The 20,774-nt window shown below is 40.1% G+C and overlaps 1 protein-coding gene across 1 annotated transcript in view; it reads left to right on the top strand.

Annotated features, from left to right (window-relative positions):
• Positions 1 to 20,774, top strand: part of CD101 (CD101 molecule) — a 47,645-nt gene that overhangs the window by 10,874 nt on the left and 15,997 nt on the right. Inside the window, exons 3-7 of the mRNA XM_052637979.1 lie at positions 8,279 to 8,659; positions 10,017 to 10,433; positions 14,229 to 14,615; positions 18,834 to 19,217; positions 19,922 to 20,326. Coding sequence (XP_052493939.1) covers positions 8,279 to 8,659; positions 10,017 to 10,433; positions 14,229 to 14,615; positions 18,834 to 19,217; positions 19,922 to 20,326 — 1,974 coding nt within the window. The remainder of the gene's footprint in view (positions 1 to 8,278; positions 8,660 to 10,016; positions 10,434 to 14,228; positions 14,616 to 18,833; positions 19,218 to 19,921; positions 20,327 to 20,774) is intronic.

The raw sequence follows: 20,774 nt of genomic DNA, 5'->3' as shown, positions 1-20,774 counted from the left end.
TAAAGCAAACTGTATTGCCCTTTGCAGGCCATCTCTGCTTCTCAGTGGGCTGGAAACCGCACGATTGCTTCCTCTTTATCTTTGTAGTGAGAGCGCAGCATTTGTCACTCAGCGTCTGAGCAACTTCAGTGACACCACCAGGAAAGGTCTACATCGGTCCAAATGGCACGCTTCCCACATGTGGCATCATTTTTTCTCTTTCTGAGTAAGTGTCATAATTCTGTATGTTGCTGTTGTCACAGGAACTAGTCAAACAGAGACTGTAAGGTGATAAAATGGGACAGTTTGGTCTCTATAGGGACAACAATGGCACACATCTCTGGTGCTGGCAATCATTTTTGACTTTTGATGATGTTCTTGGCTACCTAGACGACCTTGAACTCCAGGTGGTGCAATGCTTGGTTGAGTCCCGTGAACCTGATCCCATAGGTTTTTATATTTCTGTGTGTTGCTAGATCTGCCAGTTTTGCTGGCCCTGCCTTCACCTTATTTTCTTGGGCTAACCGATTCCTGGAAATAGGATGAGGCTTAACCCTTCAGACTGACCAAGGATGCCTGATAAGAGCTTGTGTAGATTAATACACCTTGGGGATGTGGCTGGATGAAAGGTTTATGAAAGCATGTAATAGTTTTAGGCTAACTTAAAGAAGGTTCTGACTTCACCTGTGAGCTGAAGTGGGCGTTGACTACTGTAAAACTGAGAAAGGGGCAGGAAGAGTCACATGGCTCTGCTGAGGGGCATGTGGAAGGGCCTCAACAAGCCTAGGGGCATTTGTATATGGTTCAACAGGGTGGAGGAAGTAGAAATTTGGGGGTGATGGAGAACAGATGAACTGGGAAGGGCATGAAATAGTTTCAGAGCAGACAGAGCAGGGAGCAGATACTTTTTAGTGCTATGGGTTCATTTAGCATCTGGTGAAGCTCATCTTCACCCCCATCTTAGACAGTTTTTAAATACATAAATTAAAACATATAAGATTATAGGGAAAAACAACCATATTGAAATGCAGTTATCAAAATATTTTAAAGTAAATCATGATGTAGTCAGTTATTTTCTTTTTTATTCATTATATGATAAGATCTAGAGGTAGTCTATTAACCACCAAATTTCAATTTAGTAATGAGTGGGAGTAATATTTCAAGACTGCGCAATAGATGTGATGTGAAAATATCTTGGTTTGTTGTCTACCTTCATAGCTGAAGAAGATACTGAATTTCCATTAAGGTTAGTGAAAATAAAGATGTAGGGTGTTTTTCCACCCAAGTTTACAAACCCTTTAATCCCCCATGTGGACTCAGGTTTAAAACTTCTGCTTTAGAGTGACTAGATGGAATTAGCGAAGGGATTTGGACAATAGGGGAACAAAAAGAGCTTAGAGTAACCAAGGCTGTGGCTAATAGACAAAAAGGGTGCCGCTTTCAGCTCAAAGCGGTGCTTAAGAAACCCTTGGCTTGAATTGAACTGGGCTCATGTCTCAAACGGAGAAGGCGATGGCACCCCACTCCAGTCCTCTTGCCTGGAAAATCCCATGGATGGAGGAGCCTGGTGGGCTGCAGCCCATGCGGTCGCTAAGAGTCAGACAGGACTGAGCGACATCACTTTCCCTTTTCACTTTCATGCATTGGAGAAGGAAACGGCAACCCACTCCAGTGTTCTTGCCTGGAGAATCCCAGGGACGGGGGAGCCTGGTGGGCTGCCGTCTATGGGGTCGCACAGAGTCGGACACGACTGAAGCGACTTAGCAGCAGCAGCAGCAGCAGCATGTCTCAAAGGACACTGGGTAGTGAGAGGTGAAGGTCAGATATGGGGCCTGATGGAGGTGACAAACAGCCTGCAGGGGAAGTTATTGGGACCAGTTGCTCGTTAATTGCTGCCCACCAGACTGGCTTTGCAGGCACTGATGACTAGGAGGACTGGGGGGTCCTTTGGGGACTTGCCTGGCATGTTCCTACTTGTCCTATTCAGGTACCTGTGTGTGATTCTCAAGTGTCTGTGCCTTGTGTCTCTGAACTGTGTATTTGGCTTGCGTATGGGGAAACTGGGCTTACATTGTGCAACAAGTCAGACGGTTGCAAATTCTGTGTCTTTTTTTTTGGTGGGGGGATGGATGGGGGCCTGGGAAAAGGAAAGTAACCAAGGTTCAAAAAGGGGAAGCTGCCAGGCTTTTCCTAGTTCATTTGAATCATTACCTAAACTGGGTTATATATTTATTTTTCTAAATTTAGATTCCATAAATACTAATTTTGTGTAGAGCCACAGTTTTTATGTGAAAAACACATTAATCAGAAAGTAACTTGAAAAAGATGTTGCAAGCCTGCTATTTGTCATTACAAATACAGAGGGGAGAAATTAAGGCAATAAACTAAATAATGGATAATCAGTTGAGCACTTGTATTGTTTAGCAAATGTTTACCTAGTCCTAATTAATTTTTAAAAATAAATATGTAAATGTATATGTATGGCTGAGTCCCTTCACTATTCACCTGAAACTATCACAACATTGTTTAACTGGCTATAACCCAATATAAAATTAAAAGTTCAAAAAAATATGTAAAGGCTGATGAATCCTGTTAGAATATGGGGCCAGATGAGGTTAAAGTCATGGATAAATGAGTCCTTGGACTTAACTTTGTCCTCTTGGTCTGTCACCCCTCACCCTAACTAGCTGCCCTACAAATAAAAGTCATTAACTTGGGAGGGTCCTGGGGAGGGCATACTGTTTGTCCTACTAAGACTGTATTCATGAAAAAAAAATCCACTGAATTATGGATGAAAACGCTTTCAGCCTCCAAGCATGCAGAGATTTTGTATGGGTAAAGAAAAGGAAGTTGTTTGTTGTGTTTGATGTTCTCCAGCTAGGTTTTGTATAAGGTGGAAGTATTTGAAGTTGCTGTTTTTGTATATCAAAACTGGTCAGGTGTTGACCATTTTATATAGTTCAATCAAATAACTTCAATTCAAATAACACTGAAATAGAAAATTTGGCAAAGCCAGTGATGTTTTTGAAAAAAGCCAATACCATCAGGAAATTCTTCATGTATCAAAAGTGTGACTCTGATGCAGTATGTCATTGTTAAGCTGTGTGTGCATCAGTCAGCAAGAATCTGCTGTCCAGAGGTACCTAACCCTCTGTCCATTAAAAGAGAAAGCAACAGGCCAGTCCTCTAAGGTATTTTCCTCTTTTGGAGGAGAGATATGTGCAACATCCCACAGAAAATAGATTTATAATAAGATGCTTCAAGTGTATGATTCCCCATGCATGACCGTTTGAACTGGCCTCTGTCCATCATTCCTTTGTACCTCCGTAATACCTATTAATCCTTTACATTGTCTCTTTCACTTTCCTGAGAAAGTGGTGCCCTCCCAATCAAGTTCTTGGCTTCATGCTTCCACTGAGACCTTACTGCGTTCGCCATCATCTCTCTGGCTTCATCCATCTCTCCCTTCTGCATCTCCTCTGCCCATAAACATGCAGAGGCACCCGTGTCCATCTGCCCTCACTGCTCTGCCCCATTGAGCTGCTCTTTCTAACTATCACCCTATTCTTCTCTTCTACATGAAACTTCTTGAAGTAGTTTAGTTTAAGCTTCTTGCAGTTGCTTCTTACCCTTGAAATGTTCTGCTTCTGCTCTCTTGAAATCTCTTTTACAAAGATCACCACCGACATCCTCATCATCAAATTAAAAGGACACTTCTCTGCCTTTTGAATCCTGACCCTCTCAGCATCATTCAGCAGTGCTGACAAGCTCTTTCTTCTTGGAACATTTTGCTCCTTTGGTTTTCAAGCTGCAGTGCCCTGGCTAGCCTCCCACCTCCCTGATTCTTCTTTCTGTAGCATGCATTTCTCATCTTATTTCCTAAATAGAGAGATCCTCTAATAATCTCTCTTTAGCTCTCTTCTTATATCCCCTAACGTTTTCCACTACTTAACGTGTAAATGACTTAATCAGCATCTACAGCCCAGAACTCTCCTTAGTTACAAACAAGCATTTACAGGAAGCAGTGAAGAAGCGATGGAGACAGTCAGGAATTTGACATTTGTAAATCCAAGTTCAAGTCTGGCTCCAACATTTACAACTTTGCAATTGCTAAATATGGGAATATCACAGAGTTCTTAAGATAACTAGATGACAAACATTTTCAAAGAGTAGATTTTAAAGTAAAGAAAGAGATACAGATATTGACATTTATTTCAATAATATTTCTAAATATTTGCTGGATTTCCTTCTTGTTTATTCCATGGCACTCTAATTTAATGTTTCCAAGATTAAATTCTTTATCTTCTCCTTCACCCTTGAACACATAATAGTACCTCTTCCTGATAGCCTTATTCCTGTTAATAGTACTGTTACTCCCAGTCACCCTTACAAAACCTGGTATCATCTTTGATTTCCTCTTGTCTTCCATCCACCCCTTTGACCTCCAAGCATCTAAGATGCTGCAAAACTCTATAGATTTATCTCCACAGTGGCTCTCAAATTATAACCCCTTTCTTTCCATTTCTACTGCCTTCATCACTTATCTCCTGAGCTTCTGTAATTATCTGATATCTATTTCTAACTCCATCATCCTACACACCATCAGGTTAATTTTACTAAGAATTTTAAAACACTTTCAGTGGGTTCCCCATTGTCTATCAATCAAGCCCAACCTTTTAAACATGCCAGTTAAGCCCTTCATGCTTTGGACTCAAAATTCCTGCCCAATCTTACCTCTTTCTATTAATCTTTGTGTAACCCACCCCCGAATCCAACTGATTACTCCCTATTTCCTGAACAATTCTTTTGATTACTACTTATACAGTCTTTTCATGAAGTCTCCTTCACTGAAAAATACTCTTTCTCTCCACTTAAATTGTCATAACCTTCTCCAAGGTCCATTTTTAATACTCTCTCTTCCATACACCTTACCTATTTTCCTCCCCTAAGATGTAATCTCTCCTTCCTTCAAATTCCTCAAAGAACTTTTATCATATATCTTTCCAGGAGAGATGACAACCACCCTACTTGACTAAATTGTAAAGTTGAGAAGTCAGAGACTATCCTAAACTCATCTTCATATCTTAGTCCTTGAAGCCTCAGAAATACTGTAAGTGGTTGAGTGAGTGAGTGAAGTCACTCAGTCGTGTCCAACTCTTTGTGGCCCCATGGACTGTAGCCTACCAGGCTCCTCAGTCCGTGGAGTTTTCCAGGCAAGAGTGCTGGAGTGGGTTGCCATTTCCTTCTCGAGGGGATCTTCCCAACCCAGGGATTGAACCCAGGTCTCCCGCATTGCAGGCAGACGCTTTGGGTAAATATTAATTGAATTAGCAACTGAAGCAGAAGAAAATAAAGTACTACTTTTCACAATAAAATGTTTTGAATGTACCCATCTCTCTGAAAAGTCATAAAAAATGTGGAGTAAATGCTGCCTAGGCATAAAAAATAACATTGTGGAAACATCCCCTGACATAAACATATTAGTGGTACCTCAGAAATCATATTTTTAAAAACATTTTTTTTTAACAATATTGACTATTTAGTGAAAGTGAAGTCACTCAGTTGTGTCTGACTCTTTGCGACCCCATGGACTGTAGCCTACCAGGCTCCTCTGTCCATGGGATTTTCCAGGCAAGAATATTGGAGTGGGTTGCCATTTCCTTCTCCATAAAAACATTTTTACTGGGCAAATATAACACATAAGAAAAGGGGCTTCCCTGGTAGTCCAGTGGTTAAGAATCCACCTGCCAAGGCAGGGGACATGGGTTCGGTCTCTTGTTGGGGAAGATTCCACGTGCTGCAAGGGCAACTAAGCCCACATGCCACGACGAGTGAACCCATGCTCTAGAGCACCTGCTTGGCAACAAGAGGAACCACTGCAATGAGAAGCTCAGACACTGCAGTTAAAGATTAGCCCCCTCTCACCACAAGTGGAGGAAGCCTGCTTGTAGCAACGAGACCCAACACAGCCAGAACTTAATTAATTACAAAGGAAAGTTAATAAAACACAGCTATGAAATTTAATAAATAAGGAAAAAGTAAAACCCATGTAATCACTATGCAGGGGAAGAAATAGAACATTGCTAGGACCCTAGAATCACCCATCTACCTTGCTGTGTGCCCCACCAGATACACACACAATCACTTTACTGGCTTCCATGATAACTACTTCTTAGCTTTATTTTTAACAAATAAAGGTTTAACTTCTTATGTTTGCATCACTAAACAATACAGTGTGGGGGTTTTTTGCCTTTCTTTAAATTTTATATTCATTTTGTATATAGTCAAAAAGGTTCTAAGTGTTCAGCATCTTTCCTTAAACACAGTGATCCATGTTTCTGCAACCAGCTGCAATTCACTCACTTTCATTTCTGTATAAGATTCTGTTTTATGACTGTACCACAGCCTGCCTGTTCTACTGCTGATGGACATATAGGTTGTCTCCAGTTTGGGGTTGCAATGAACAGTGCTGCTGTGGATGCTTTTCCATGTGTAGGCTGGGGCAGTGCTCACATTTCTTTAAGATGTATGTCTAAGAATGGCTAGCATTGCTGACAATGTTTTAAATTGCCTCTGTAGAATAATTTTTTGGTAAATAATATTTAAAAATTTTTCTATTGTATGGCATAGGGAACTATACTCAATATCCTGTAATAACCTATAATGGAAAAGAATTTGAAAAAGAATAGATATATGAGTTTGTTAACTGAATCACTTTGCTCTATACCTAAAGCTACCACAACATTGTAAATCAACTATACTTCAGTAAAAAGTCCTGTTTTGAAATAAATTAAATTAACAAAATTTTTTCTCACATTTTCTAACTTCTATTCCTAAGTGCTTATTACAAAAAAAGCCTAATGTATATGTCTCACATTTAACTGGGATTTATGAATAAATTAGTATATTTTAAATGATTACCGGAAATGTATACAGTTGGTTGGTTGATAGGATGTTTCTTTTCCAGTTTTGCATTGATTGTATCCATATGCAATTTTTAGTTGACTACATCATGACCAATTACGCTTTCTCCCTGTTTTTGCAGGTCCCCTCCTATCAGAATTGTTTTCATTCTAAAATTTCTAAATTTAGCCTTACCATGGTCCCTGTAATGTCATTTTTCCTTTCTCTCACTTTTTGTTCCAAACTGGTCTGCCTTACTCTTTGTCCTTGTGGATTCACAAAATTCAGCAGATGCTCTTGCTTCTTCCATTCCTGCTTATGAACTCTACTCTGTAATTCCGTAATACCAGTAATTGCCCCCGTTGGACTCTTCTGATGTCTTTGCCCTGGGCCCTAGGCCCTGAGTGAAAGACCTAGCTCACCTTTGTGGTATCTCTATCACTTGTTCATCGTTCTTTCTGTAACACAAAATAAACCAGCCTTTAATGTTAACATAAGAAATAAACACTTTAATTTAACATAAGAAATAATACACTTTAATTTCTTAAAAAGTCTTGATTTTGAAAATGTGTATGTCAAAGGAAATATTTATTTCCTAAATAATATTTTCTCCTTTAAACCTAATACTTGAGATTTGTCCTAACGTGAAGCATTCCACTGTGATCCCAACTGAAAGCTTTAAATAAGAGAGCAACTAAACTAAGTCTGATCCCGGATCCTGTTGGACCTGACAGTCATCTTTTATGAAGCTTTTCAATAAAGCTGTAGTGGCTCTTTAAAAAAGTACAAGAAAAACCCTCTATGGTATAGAAAGGAATTACTGCTGCTTCTTCAGATGCTAAGTTTAGCTAATCTTGCACCAGACCTGGCCGGGAGCTACAAACAGTTCCAACCAATCAGTGGGAAAAGTCATAGCACCAGGGCCACTGCCGTGGACTTGGTCTCCGAAGTAGCTTGATCACCCACACAGTAGCAATCATTTCTGTTAGGACAGCTCAATGGCAGGTCCCTAAGAACTGGAGGCTCGAGGAAGTATACTGAGAATTTTTCCATAAAATAACATAAAAGGTGAATTATCCTGCATCATATTTACTTCAGGTGCACTTAGGTAAGTAGGTGCATTTTATAGAAGTGGTCATGTTACACTGGTGAAGCTATTCTTTTTTAAGAGACTAGAGATTACTCTAGAAATCAGAATTATAAAAGAACAATTAACTCATCAAGCCATTCCTCTGCTCCTCAGCCTGAAGAAGGTATTGCACATTTGAGTTGATTACAGCTAATAACCTGTGATCTCATTTTCTAGAATTGTAATACAGGGAGCTACATATTGTGGCACATTGGGAACTGGAGCACTAATCTATTTTTATTCCCTTTTCTTTCTCCTACTTGCAAGCTAAGCTCAGCGTTGGCCAGCGAGAAGTAACAGTTCAGAAAGGACCGCTATTCAGAGCTGAAGGTTACCCCATCAGCATCGGCTGCAACGTAACTGGCCACCAAGGACCTTCTGAGCAGCATTTCCAATGGTCTGTTTACCTGCCGACAGCCCCGACACAAGAAATCCAGATCATTAGCACCATGGATGACACCTTCTCTTATGTAGTGTATGCAGAGCGAGTAAAAAGTAGGGAAATCTACGTGGAGAGGGTCCAGGGTAACTCAGTCTTTTTGCACATTTCCAAGCTCCAGATGAAGGATACTGGCGAGTATGAGTGTTTCACACCCAACACTGATGAAAGATACTACGGGACCTACAGTGCGAAGACTACTCTTACTGGTAAGCTGTGTGCCCTTCTCTGCTAGCCAGCCCCTGACAAACCAGAGTCTCCATCATCACAATGCCTTGCACTGTGACATGGCTTTATATTGTTCTGCTTGTTTTAGCAAAAGAGCCCATGAACCCTTCTGGATATTTTGGAGTTTGTCACAGATAGATATCTCATATTCTTTAAAACTCTCAATTCATTTTCCCAATCAACTTTGTCATGAAGAGTTAGATATGATGTGGTATTCCTAGGCCTTGCCCACAGCTATCCATGGGTTGATAATATAACACAGCATCAGACAAAGCTTTGAGAGTTCTCGTGTCTCTTCTTGGAAGCAGAATATTAACTTGATAGAAGAGCTGGTATTGATATAATACATTTATATATAACACGACTGAGCGACTGAACCGAACTGAATATCATAGGAAGTAAGTCATTAGCGTGGAAATAGTTATTCTCAAACTACCATTCTCTAGTGTATTTTCCTATGTGGCAAGGATCATATTTGAAATTACTGTTTTGTCCCTTTGCCTAGAATATCTTATCACTTTCTTTTCAGCCTAGCAAACTCCTACATATACTTTCAAACCCAGTTTAAACATTTCCTCTCCTGTGAAACCTGTTCTGACTGTTGCAGGCAATATTCCCATCTTTGTTCCTTCTTGTGGTTCTATTCACACCACTGTTATTAGCACTCACTCAGTTTATGTGGTAATCAGCTTCTTATATGACCGTCTCTGATCTTACCCCGAGCAATGTAAGAGAACATTTACTCCACTCCCTAGCACAGTGGTTAGCACTGAGTAGAGGCTCAATAAACATTCATTGTTGAATCTAAATGTTGCTTTCACATAAACTTAGGCTGAGTGATCTCCTTTGAGGAGGAAGAGAATGTTAGGGTATAGGATGGTTATCAAAACTTTGGTAAGGGTTGAATTTTGGCGCTGAAAGATAAATTATAACAGATTATTTCAGAACTTTATTTTATAAAGGAGCGGGTGAAGGCCCAAACAAGTGACTTGTTCCAGTTCATGGAGTCAAATAGGGACAAATATAGGATCAGAATATAGGTCTTCTAGCTCCTTGTGCTTTTCCCATTTAAAACCTGTGTCTGAGTAGCTAAATGGGTTACAGACTATGCTAAAAACATAACAGTGAACCAAGAGCTTTGCCAGGTTCCATAGACTGTATGTACATAGATGGCAGTGTTCCTGTTGGTAATAGGTAAAGCATATGGCTGATGGGAAGCCAACTCAACGAATGTACTTTACAGATGGTGGGTCAGGCCACCACCTTCATCTAAAGAGGCTAGTCTAACTAAGCCTCTAATTGATACTAAGTCAGTTACCATCATTCCTCTCTGTCCAGTTATTCCAGATACCCTCTCGGTGGCCATGGCTCCCCAGACTCTAAACAAGGAGGAAGGTGAGCGGTTGGAACTTACCTGTGAGGCATCCAAAGCCACAGCTCAACACACCCACCTCTCCATCACCTGGTACCTGATGAAGGATGGAGAAGGAAGCCAAGCCAGCAAGATTATTTCCCTCTCCAAAGATTTTACGTTGCTCCCTGGGCCCTTGTTTACAGAGAGGTTTGCAGCTGGTGATGTGCGACTCGACAAGCTTGGGGTCACTACCTTCAGGCTGTCCATGGGGAGGCTCCAGCCCTCAGACCAAGGTCAGCTGTTCTGTGAGGCAACTGAATGGATTCAGGATCCTGATGAAACCTGGACTTCCATCACGAAAAAGCAGACAGATCATACAACCCTCAGGGTCCAGCCGGCAGGTAATTATCTTCTTAGGAAATTTATTAGTATGCTAGTGGTGGGTATTTGGGGGATATCTTTCTGTTTCTTTGGGGTTTTTTCCCCCTTTTTTTGGCTGTGCCACAAGTCTTGCAGGATCTTAGCTTCCTAACAAGGAACTGAATCAATGCCCTCGGCAGTGAAAGCCTGGAGTCTTAACCACAGGGCCACCAGAAATGGAGTCTTAACCACAGAACCATTAGGGAACTCCCAATTTTTATTTTAAAATCTTTGGTTGAATATAAAACAAGATTCTTTAGAAAGTTTGGATAAATTTTGCTTTTGTCATTTTTGGAGCATAAATAAGAAAGATACTCATCTGGGGCTCTGTCCACAGGCTATGTCCACGGGAGGTTTTATATGGGACAACATCTGTTGACTGTTAGTTAGATTCCACAAACCATACAGGGAAATAGTTTTGTTGCCATTTTTGCCAGGCTCTGTGTAAGCACTTCAGTTGCATTATCTAACGTAGTCCTAACAACCAGCCTCAGAGCAAGTTGTCAAATTCCACTTTTCGAAACACAACCCAAAGCCCCAGCTAATGGTCTGCCTAAGCTTGCTCAGCTGGTGAGAAGTGGAGCTGGTGTTTGAAGACAGGTGTGTCTCTCCAAGGCCCTCTCACCACAGTCACTTGGGCCTCAGAATAGCCCCAGTTTCCAATGTGAAGCCTTGTCAGTGCTCCCTCTGCCTGACTCCTTTACCTTGCAATAATGTCACTCTTCATGACCCATTGGCATTTTCACCAGAGCAAGCAGGAAGCCTCCATTGTAATTCCTGGTCTCTCCACATGAGCTTTGGTCCACTAGGAGGAGATCTAAAACCATAAACATTCATGCTAACAGCAATGATCCGGTGATGGTTGATTGATTGAAGTTTTCATTTTTTCCTTAAAGAGGAGTATTATTCTGTTCCATTAAAAACTGTCCTGATGGCGTTATATGTCCAAATTATACACGGGGAGTCTTGTGGAGACACATAATATGCTTTTTTCCCCCTTTCTTTGAAAAAGATTTTTTTTTAATGTAAAAGTCTTTATTTTTAAAATTTATTTATTTAAATCAATAAAAATTTGTATATGTTTAAGGTGTACAGTACTGTGTTTGGATATCTGTTTGCATTGTGAAGTGACTATGATCAAGTTCATTAGCATATCCATCGCCTCACATGGTTGCGTCGTGTATGTGGCAACACTTAAGATCTACTTTCTTAGCAAATTTCAGGTAACACCACAGAGTATTACTAACTGAAAGCATTAGATCTCCAGAACTTATTCCTGCATAACTGAAACTGTGTACTCTTTGACCAACGTCTCCACATTTACCCCACTCCCACAAGCCCTGGCACCCAGGGGTCTACTCTCTGCTTCCACGTGTTCAACATGTTTAGTTTCCACAGTCTTTCTGTGTCTGGCTTATTTCGCATAGCAAAGTGTCCTCCAGGTTGATCCATGTTTCTGAAAGAGTAAGATTTCCTTTTTCCTCATGGCTCAATGATAGCCCATTGTGTATGTCTACACTTTCTTCGTCCACTTACCCTTCGATAGTCACTTGTGTTGCTTCTGTATCTTGGATATTATGAGTAATGAACATAGAGCAGGTATCTCTTTGAGACGCTGTGCCGTTTGCCTTGGATATGTTCCCTGAAGTGGGTATTGCTGGGTTATGTGGAAGTTCTACGTTTAGTTTTTGAGGAACCTCCATACCGTTTTCAATAATGATCATACCAATTTACATTCCTACCAACAGTATACAAAGGTTCTTTTTTCTTCTCCTTCCTCACCAACCCTTGCTATCTTTTGTCTCTTGATGACAGGCATTCTAACATGTGACGTGATATCTTGTGGCTTCAATTTGTATTTCCCTGGTGATTAGTGAAAAGCATCTTCCTTTCTATATTTTTAGCCATTTGTATGTCTTCTTTTGAGAATACCTAGTCAGATCATTTTTCATTGTCAACTTATTTGAAATTTTTTGCTATTAACTTATATGAGTTTCTTATACATTTTGAATAGGAACCTCTTTTGAATAGATGGTTTGCAAATATTTTCTCCCATTTTATAGATTGTCTCCTCACTCTGCTGATTGTTTCTTTTGTGTATAGAATCTTTTTGGTTTGATGCAATTCTACTTGTCTATTTTTGCTTTTGTTGCCTGTGCTTGTGGGGTCATATCCAGAAAACCATGGCCCAAACTAATGTCAGGAAGGTTTTCCTTTTCTTTTCTTTTCTTTTTTTCTTTGGCCATGCTGCATGACACGTGGGATCTTAGTTCCCTGACCAGGGGTCGAACCCATGCCCCCTGCCGTAGAAGCATAGAGCCTTTACCCCTGGACCACCAAGGAAGTCCCCCTTTTATTTTCTTCTAGTAGTTTCTCAATTTCAGATCTTGGGTTTAAATCTTCAATTCATTTTGAGTTTATTTTTTTTTAATATGCTGTGAGATAGGGATCCAGCTTTATTCTTCTGCATATGGATATCCAGTTGGTTCAACACCATTTATTGAAGAGACTATCTTTTCCCTGTTGTGTGTTCTTGGAACCCTTATTGAAGATTAATTGACAAAGATTCATGAATTTATTTCTGGGTTCTCTATCCTGTTTCACTGGTTTATATGTCTTTATGCCAGTATCATAGTTTTGATTACTGTAGCTTTGTAATGCATTTTGAAAACAGGTAATGTGAAACCTACCACTCTTGCTCAAAATTCTTTGGCCAGTCAGGGTCTTTTGTGGTTCCATATGAATTTCAGAATTGTTTTTATCTATTTCAAAATGCTATTAGAATTTTGATAGGGATTGCAATGAATCTGTAGATTGCTTTGGGTGATATGAGCATTTTAATAATATTAATTTTTCTGACCCATGAACATGGGATATCTTTTTGTTTATTTGTTTCATCTTCAGTTTCTTTCATCAGTGTTCTACAGTTTTCATTGTACATCTCTTTACCTCCTTGGTTAAATTTATCCTTAAGTATGTTCTTCTCTTTGATACTGTTGTAAATGGGATTGTTTTCTGATTTTTTTTGATAGTTTATTGTTAATATATAGAGATCTAACTGATTTTTTCATGTGTTGATTTTATATGCTGCAGCTTTACTGAAATTCTTTATTAGTTTTAACAGCTTCTTGGTGGAGTTTGGTGGGGTTTTTTTCCTTTTTTCTTTTGATTCCTATATGTAAGAACATGTCATCTGCCAGCAGTGAGTCTTTCTTCTTTTTTTCCAATGTAGATGCTTTTAATTTCTTTTTTTGTCTAATTGCTCTGGCTAGGACTTCCAATACCATGTTGAATAGAAGTGGTGAGAATAATCATCCTTGTCTTATTCTTGATATTAGATGAAAAGCTTTCAGTTTTCCGCTGTTAAGTGTGCTGTTAGCTGTGGATTTGCCATATATCACATATGCTTTTAACTTAGGAAAATTCCATTGGATATTCTCACCCAAAAATGAGAGCAAGAAATCACAGTTTATGTCAGTTCAACATAGTATAAAATATTTTATTTTAAAATATACATTACTATGTACTTTACACATCCATGTATTCATCTTTCTTAATAGTATTGCATTCAGAAAATCACATGTGTTGTTCTTTCTAGATGATTTAAAAAATAGTCAAGGGCATTTTTGATTCTAGGCATTTCTTTGGCCTATCTCTGATCTCCCACATTAAATTCAATCCCTGTACTATCCTGATAGGAGATCGCATCTCTCTCTGGTGTTAAAGGAATAGGTGCAATGGCCTCTCTAAATATCTGCCTTGCTTTTGTTTCCTAGTGAGAGATTTTCAAGTCAACATTAGAGCTGAGAGCACGGTACATGAAGGAAAATCCTTAGAACTGGTTTGCCTGGTCATGGGTGGTGGCCAGGACCCACACCTTCAGGCCACTTGGTTCTTCAATGATGTTGAAACGGCCCACATTGATGCTGGCGGAGTTCTGGATCTGAAGAAAGATTACCAAGAAAGAGCAAGTCAAGGACAGCTCCAGGTTTCAAAGTTAAGCCCCAAGTCTTTCTCTCTCAAGATCTTCTCTGTGGGCCCAGAGGATGAAGGTGCATACAGATGTGCAGTGGCAGAGGTAACAAGAGCTCAGATAGGCTCCTGGCAGGTGCTTCAGAACAAACAGTCACCAGACAGCTTTGTACACCTTTGGAAGCAAGCAGGTATGTGAAGTTGGGGCCAGACATGGTTGGGCTGCATTTCGATGTCCTCCTTTGTGAGTACTGGATACCTTCATGGACACAGGGGAGGTCTCCAGAAGTCAGGTATCAATCAGGTCACTTTGAGGTGGAGTGGAGTAAAGGGAAGCACCCAAACTAGCTGAAAACCTGGGGGCTTCCCAGATGGTTTAGTGGGTAAAGAATCCGTCTGCAATGCAGGAAACCCAGAAGACTCAGGTTTGATCCCTGGGTTGGGAAGATCCCCTATAGGAGGAAATGGAAAGCCACTCTAGTATTCTCTGAAAATCCCATGGACAGAGGAGCCTGGTGGGCTACAGTCCATGGGGTCACAAAGAGTTGGACACAAATAAAGTGATTGAGCACGCACCCATATAGCTGAAGACCTGAGTCCTACTCCTAAGCCAATAAATGGTCTGTGACCATGAATACTCCATGTACTTCACTTTACTAATTCTCAGCTTCCTCAGCTTAAGATAATCTAATTTCACTGCCGTTAAGTCCCTTCTTGCCATCTTAGATTCTTGATTCTCTTTGCTATTATTTCTGATTGGTGTGTTGGGTTTTCTTTCAGCCGAGAATACCTGCGTTCATGAAGCCTTCTGTCTCCTTGTGAGTGTGTGTATTTTGAGTAGATTAAGAGAAAAGAGCTTATACTTGCCTCTTTCCTGAGAAATAAACACCCACATTACCCCTTCTACTGTTTCAGCATCTTTCAGATGTCTTAGGTCCGTTCTCCGTGTTCTTAACCTGATACAGGGAATGATACTTAGTCTTAATTCTGCATCAACCCATGACTCAGAGTAAGAAAAGAAGTGAGAGTGGGCAGACTCTATTGCCTGCATGTTGCTGTGATGTGGCGAGATGCCTATCTGGGTCAGATAGGCTGGGTCTGATTATCTGGAAGGCCATTCAGCTCCTGTTAAGTTTCTGAAGGCTGCGTGACCTTAAGCATGTTTGAATAATCAGTGCTTTTTGTGTGGAGAGAAAACTGATAAATCCACAAGCAGTACTATGATTTTCTGGGCTGAGTATTAAATTCAAAGTCTAGAAAGATGAATTGCCCCAAAGCAAAAACCAAAAAAATAAATAAATAGCAAACCTAAAATGAAGATGTCCTTGTTGTACTCGCTTATTGGAGGCATCTCCATAGACACAAACACTTCCATGCTCTTCTCCATCACCCCATTTGCTTGGAGTGAAGATGCACAGCTTTGGCCTAGATTGGCGAGCCAAGAAGTGTGTTGGTGTTAGTTTTTACACTAAACATTTGGTCTTTCTTGCTAGGATTCAGAAAAAACTATGTAGGTGTGTTTACCTATTTACACAGAGCTAAATCTCAACTTTGTGTATCTATCTCCACTGGAGCAGAACTGTAAACCTTTCATAAACTCAGGACATAGGAATCTGTCCCAAAGGGACCAAAATGTGTGCTTTGGGGCACATAGATCACAAGCTTATCAAGTAGGTGGTCTGCCCAAGCTAAAAATAATACTTTGTACAGGCCAGAGTCCAACCTGTTTCTTTTTATGCAGAAACAGAAAAAGTTAGTAACAGATTTATTAAAGATCCTATTGAACATTTGGTTTTGAAACGCAAACCGTTACTTCAAGTATGAGCAGTTTTATCATCCCATGAATGTTTTAAACAGAAGAGGGTACTTCCCTACCACTGTGCATGCCCACCTTACACATGCCTGGTGAGTGTGTCACTTCTAACTCGGAGATAGCAATGACCACGATAAAGTAAGGAAACCACAGTTTTTTTTTTTTAAAACTGAAACTGCTCGAAACCTATCATAATGGTTACACTTGAAGTGTAAGATTGTGACTAATAATTTCCCCTCTAATTTTGAAACTTTAGTTATGAGTCTATTTTTAACTTCAAAAAAATTAAGTGTAATAATGCCCCTAATACCCCAAATTTGGAAGCAAGTTTTATATATGTTTATATATGTTATGTTATATACATATATATGTAATAGGTAGATATATATTAATCTATTTGTGGACATTAGCCTTCTTTCTGTCTTGGTAACATTGTGTTCATCCATAAAGCTGTTAAAGACAGAACTCTTCCTCAGCAGAGAAGATCAATCTGCAAATTCATTTAGATACTATTAAGATTTCAAAAGCCAGTTCTGTTTTGTTTTCCTGGAAATTCCCTGGTGGTTCAATGATTAGGATTCTGTGCTCTCACTGCTGAGGGCCCAGTTTCAATCCCTGGTCAGGGAACTAAGATCCCACGAGTCTAGAAAATATAAATTTAAAAAAATTCATTTTATTTTCCTTTTCTGACTTTGAACACCTCTGCTCTCATGAAGGGACTATCATTACACACTAATGCTAGTAGCTCACTTTTGCTGGGCACTTTTCCTTGCCAGCCAGGGTAAGCCTTTTGCACGTGTCATTCACTTAGTCTTCTCACAGTGCAAAAGTGAGGCACTATTATTACCTTCTTTCCTTTACAGGAAAGGAAATTGAGGCTCAGAGAGGTTCACTTTGTTGTCCAGGGTAATTCTATAATAACTCCAGGGACCTTGGCCTTAAGCATGAGGCTGGGCTGCCTAGGATGCATGAGCTTGAGGGATCTTTGCATTGCCCACAAAGCACCTAGGACAAGGCCTCTCACAGGAAGTATCTGTTGAAAGGATGTCCACATTTCTGATCATCTTGAATTTTCCATCTGGGAGCCAGACTTAACACTTACTGTTTTACACTGTAGTTCAGATATAGGAAGGCTCTCCCTTCAGCCAACAATATATATGAGTGAACATATGATTTGAAAAAGAGAAATGTATATATGTGTGTGTGTGTGTGTGTGTGTGTGTGTGTGTGTATAGGTGTGTATATATATGTATATATATATATATATAAATACTTGAGGGGGAAGTATATCTGTATTTATAGTATATGTATATTTATATATACATACATTTTCCCCCAAATAATTTTTAAAAGAAGAAATTTTTAATTAAAAAAATTTTATTGGAGTTTAGTTGCTTTACAATTTTGTGCTAGTTTCTGCTATACAGAAAACCTAATCAGCTATACCTATACATATATCCCCTCTTCGTCACCACAGAGCATTGAGTAGAGTTCTCTGTGCCCCAACAGAGGTCCTTATCTATTTTATACATAGTAGTGTATATAAGTCAGTCCCAGTCTCCCAATTCATCCCACCCCTTGTTTCCCCCCTTGGTGTCCATATGCTTGTTCTCTACATCTATGTGTTTATTTCTGCTTTGCGAATAGGTTCATCTGTACTATTTTTCTAGATTCCACATATATGCATTAATACACAGTATTTGTTTTTCAACTTCTGACTTTCTTCATGCTGTATGACAGCTCTAGGTCCATCCCAGTCTCTGCAAGTGGCACAGTTTCATTCCTGTTTATGGCTGAGTGATATTACATGTATATGTGTGCCACGTGTTCCTCACCCATTTCTCTGTTAATGGACATTTAGGTTGCTTCCATGTCTTGCCTATTGTAAATGGTGCTGCAGTGAGCACTGGGGTGCGTGTATCTTTTGTAATTATGGTTTTCTCTGGGTATATGCCCAGGAGTGGGATTTTGGAGTCACACAATAGTTCTATTTTCAGTGTTTTAAGGAACCTCCATAGTGTTCTCCATAGGGTCTGTATCAATTTATATTCCTACCAACAGTGTAAGAGGATTCTCTTTTCTCCACGCCCTCTTCAAGTAATTGTTTTTTAATGGCAGTATTTTGAACAGAAATATAATTAACAGTACTTTTTCACTGTTCAGATACATACTAATTAGGGAAAGATAAGTAAGGAGGGGAAAGTCATTCTGAACTGTGAAAGTCTGAATTCTAGAAAACTAAACATTGAAATAAACACAGCTTCATTACTTTCACTCTCATACACCAACTCTAATTAATTTAACAAAATATTACCATGTGTTTTCCCAACTAGATGTTCCTAAGGAAAAAACCACTAAAACTTAAGGCAAACTGTAAATTGTTCACATGTAAATTAGTTCTTCTGGTGTTCTTTCTGCCATTTCTACTGTTTAAGTGTTGATTAAATCTTTTATTCTGGGAGATGATACAAGAGTGAACAATTTGATTGGATTTGTCTCAAAGTAGTCAAGTCTTAATTAATGAGAGTCCACTGTTTTATAGAAAACTTTTCATTTACTCAAAATATCTTTTTCTTCTAAAACCTGTAATCCACAGCAAGAAATGTGGTCGTGTCTACCAAGAACCGGCAGCAAGCAGTGTGGGAAGGAGAGGTGTTAACCCTTCTCTGCAAGGCAGATGGAACTGAGAATCTCCTGACTGTGGCCTGGTGGCATGTCCCACAAAACCAAACACAGCCGGTGTTTGTGGCTGGCATGGAGCAGGATGGCACCGTGAAGCTAGGTGCTTCATATGGGAAACTCGATAACCTCAGAAATGCAAGGCTGGAGAAAACAGACTGGGCCACCTTCCAACTTGAGATCACCTCCACCACCATCACACACAGTGGCATGTACGAGTGCAGAGTGTCTGAGAGGACCCGGAGCCAGGCCAGAGATCAGAGCTGGACTCAGATGGTGTCGATCACTGTAAAGCCCCTCAGTAAGTGTCAGGGAAAGCCTTTGCTGAATTTGCATATCATCAGTATCTTCCTTCTGTAGTGGGATGCCATGGAGTTTGATTGCACGTCATCCTGAATCCTCTAGTTACAGTACGTATACCCCAGAATACAGAGCAGGGTCTCTGGTTACCAAGTCTCCAACTGGTCTCTGAAGTTTACTCATCTTTATAAAGATGGTCTTTAGGGTGCAACTTATAAGTTGTTATTCAAGGCTAACAACAAAATCGAATCATTTGGAGTAGACTTAGAAAAGAGATATGCCAAATGAAGCGGAGCCTCATACCTTCAGGCTTCTGACAGCTGCAGCCTGGGATTGCGGAATCTCCAGTAGCAAGTGTAAAACAGTGATAGTTCACCCAGCAGTGGGGTAAGGGAAGGAGGCCGGCCAGCAGGGCTGGGCGCCCCACCCCCTCAGTAGCAGCTGTCTAAGCAGTGGACTGGAGAAACACTGCCTGTTTGTTGTCTCTGCTGAGAACACTCTTACAGGAGGTTCAACTTTAGAAAACTGGGGTCAGAATTCAGGACAGCCTGTACTGTGAATCAATTTCTACCCCCAAATATTTGATACTCCCAGTGTGTGAACACATGGTTCCATGTGAAGAGGTGATGACTAGGAAAACTTAGAAGCACTGTACCTCGATTTGATGAACATGTTAGAAATCATGTTTTGTGTTTCTGCCCACAGAGTCAAGTTTACAAGTTAGTCTGATGAGCCGTCTACCACAAGTGAAATTAACCAACACCTTTGACCTGTCCTGCATAGTGAGGGTTGGCTACTCTGACCTCAGGGTTCCACTCACCGTGACATGGCTGTTCCAGCCAGCCAGATCTCGAGCCTTTGATCTGCTTCTTCAAATCACCCACAATGGCACTATTGAATGGGGGAGCTGCCTACCCCAGTTCCAAAGGAAGACGAAGATTTCACAGTCTCCATTTCATTCTCGGCTCCTAATCCATGATGCCACCGAGGAAGAAGCAGGAGTTTATCAGTGTAAAGTAGAAGTTTATGACAGAAATTCTCTGCACACAAACAGTCCTGTGAAGGCTTCTGCTACCTCTCACCCACTAAGGATCATTGTCACTTTACCAGGTTAACACTACTTGAAATTAATTCTGCTTTTTTGAAAAACATTTTTCCCATTTGGGGAAAGTTATGGAATTAAAGCATAAAATAATTTCTCCCCATGTTTGTACTGTAAGTAGTACAATATATAAGTGATATCCAGGAAGCGGGGTAGGGATAAATTAGGAATTTGGTATTAACAGATTTAATGGACATGAACTCGGACAAACTCTGGGAGATGGCGAGGGATAGGGAAGCGGTCAATGGGGTCACAAAGAGTCGGACACAACTTAGTGAATGAACAGCAACAACATTAACAGGTGCTCACTAGTATATGTAAAGTGGATAAACAACAAGGACCTGCTGTATACCACAGGGAACTATATTCAACAGGTTAGAGTAACCTATAATGGAAAAGAATCTGAAAAAGAACATATAAATCACTTTTCTGTACTCCTGAAACATTGTAAATCAA

This window comes from Budorcas taxicolor, chromosome 3 (assembly GCF_023091745.1).
Source record: "Budorcas taxicolor isolate Tak-1 chromosome 3, Takin1.1, whole genome shotgun sequence".
Lineage (NCBI taxonomy): Eukaryota > Metazoa > Chordata > Mammalia > Artiodactyla > Bovidae > Budorcas > Budorcas taxicolor.
The sequence above is the reverse complement of the archived record's forward strand: the minus strand, read 5'-3'. Positions and strand labels throughout refer to the sequence as shown.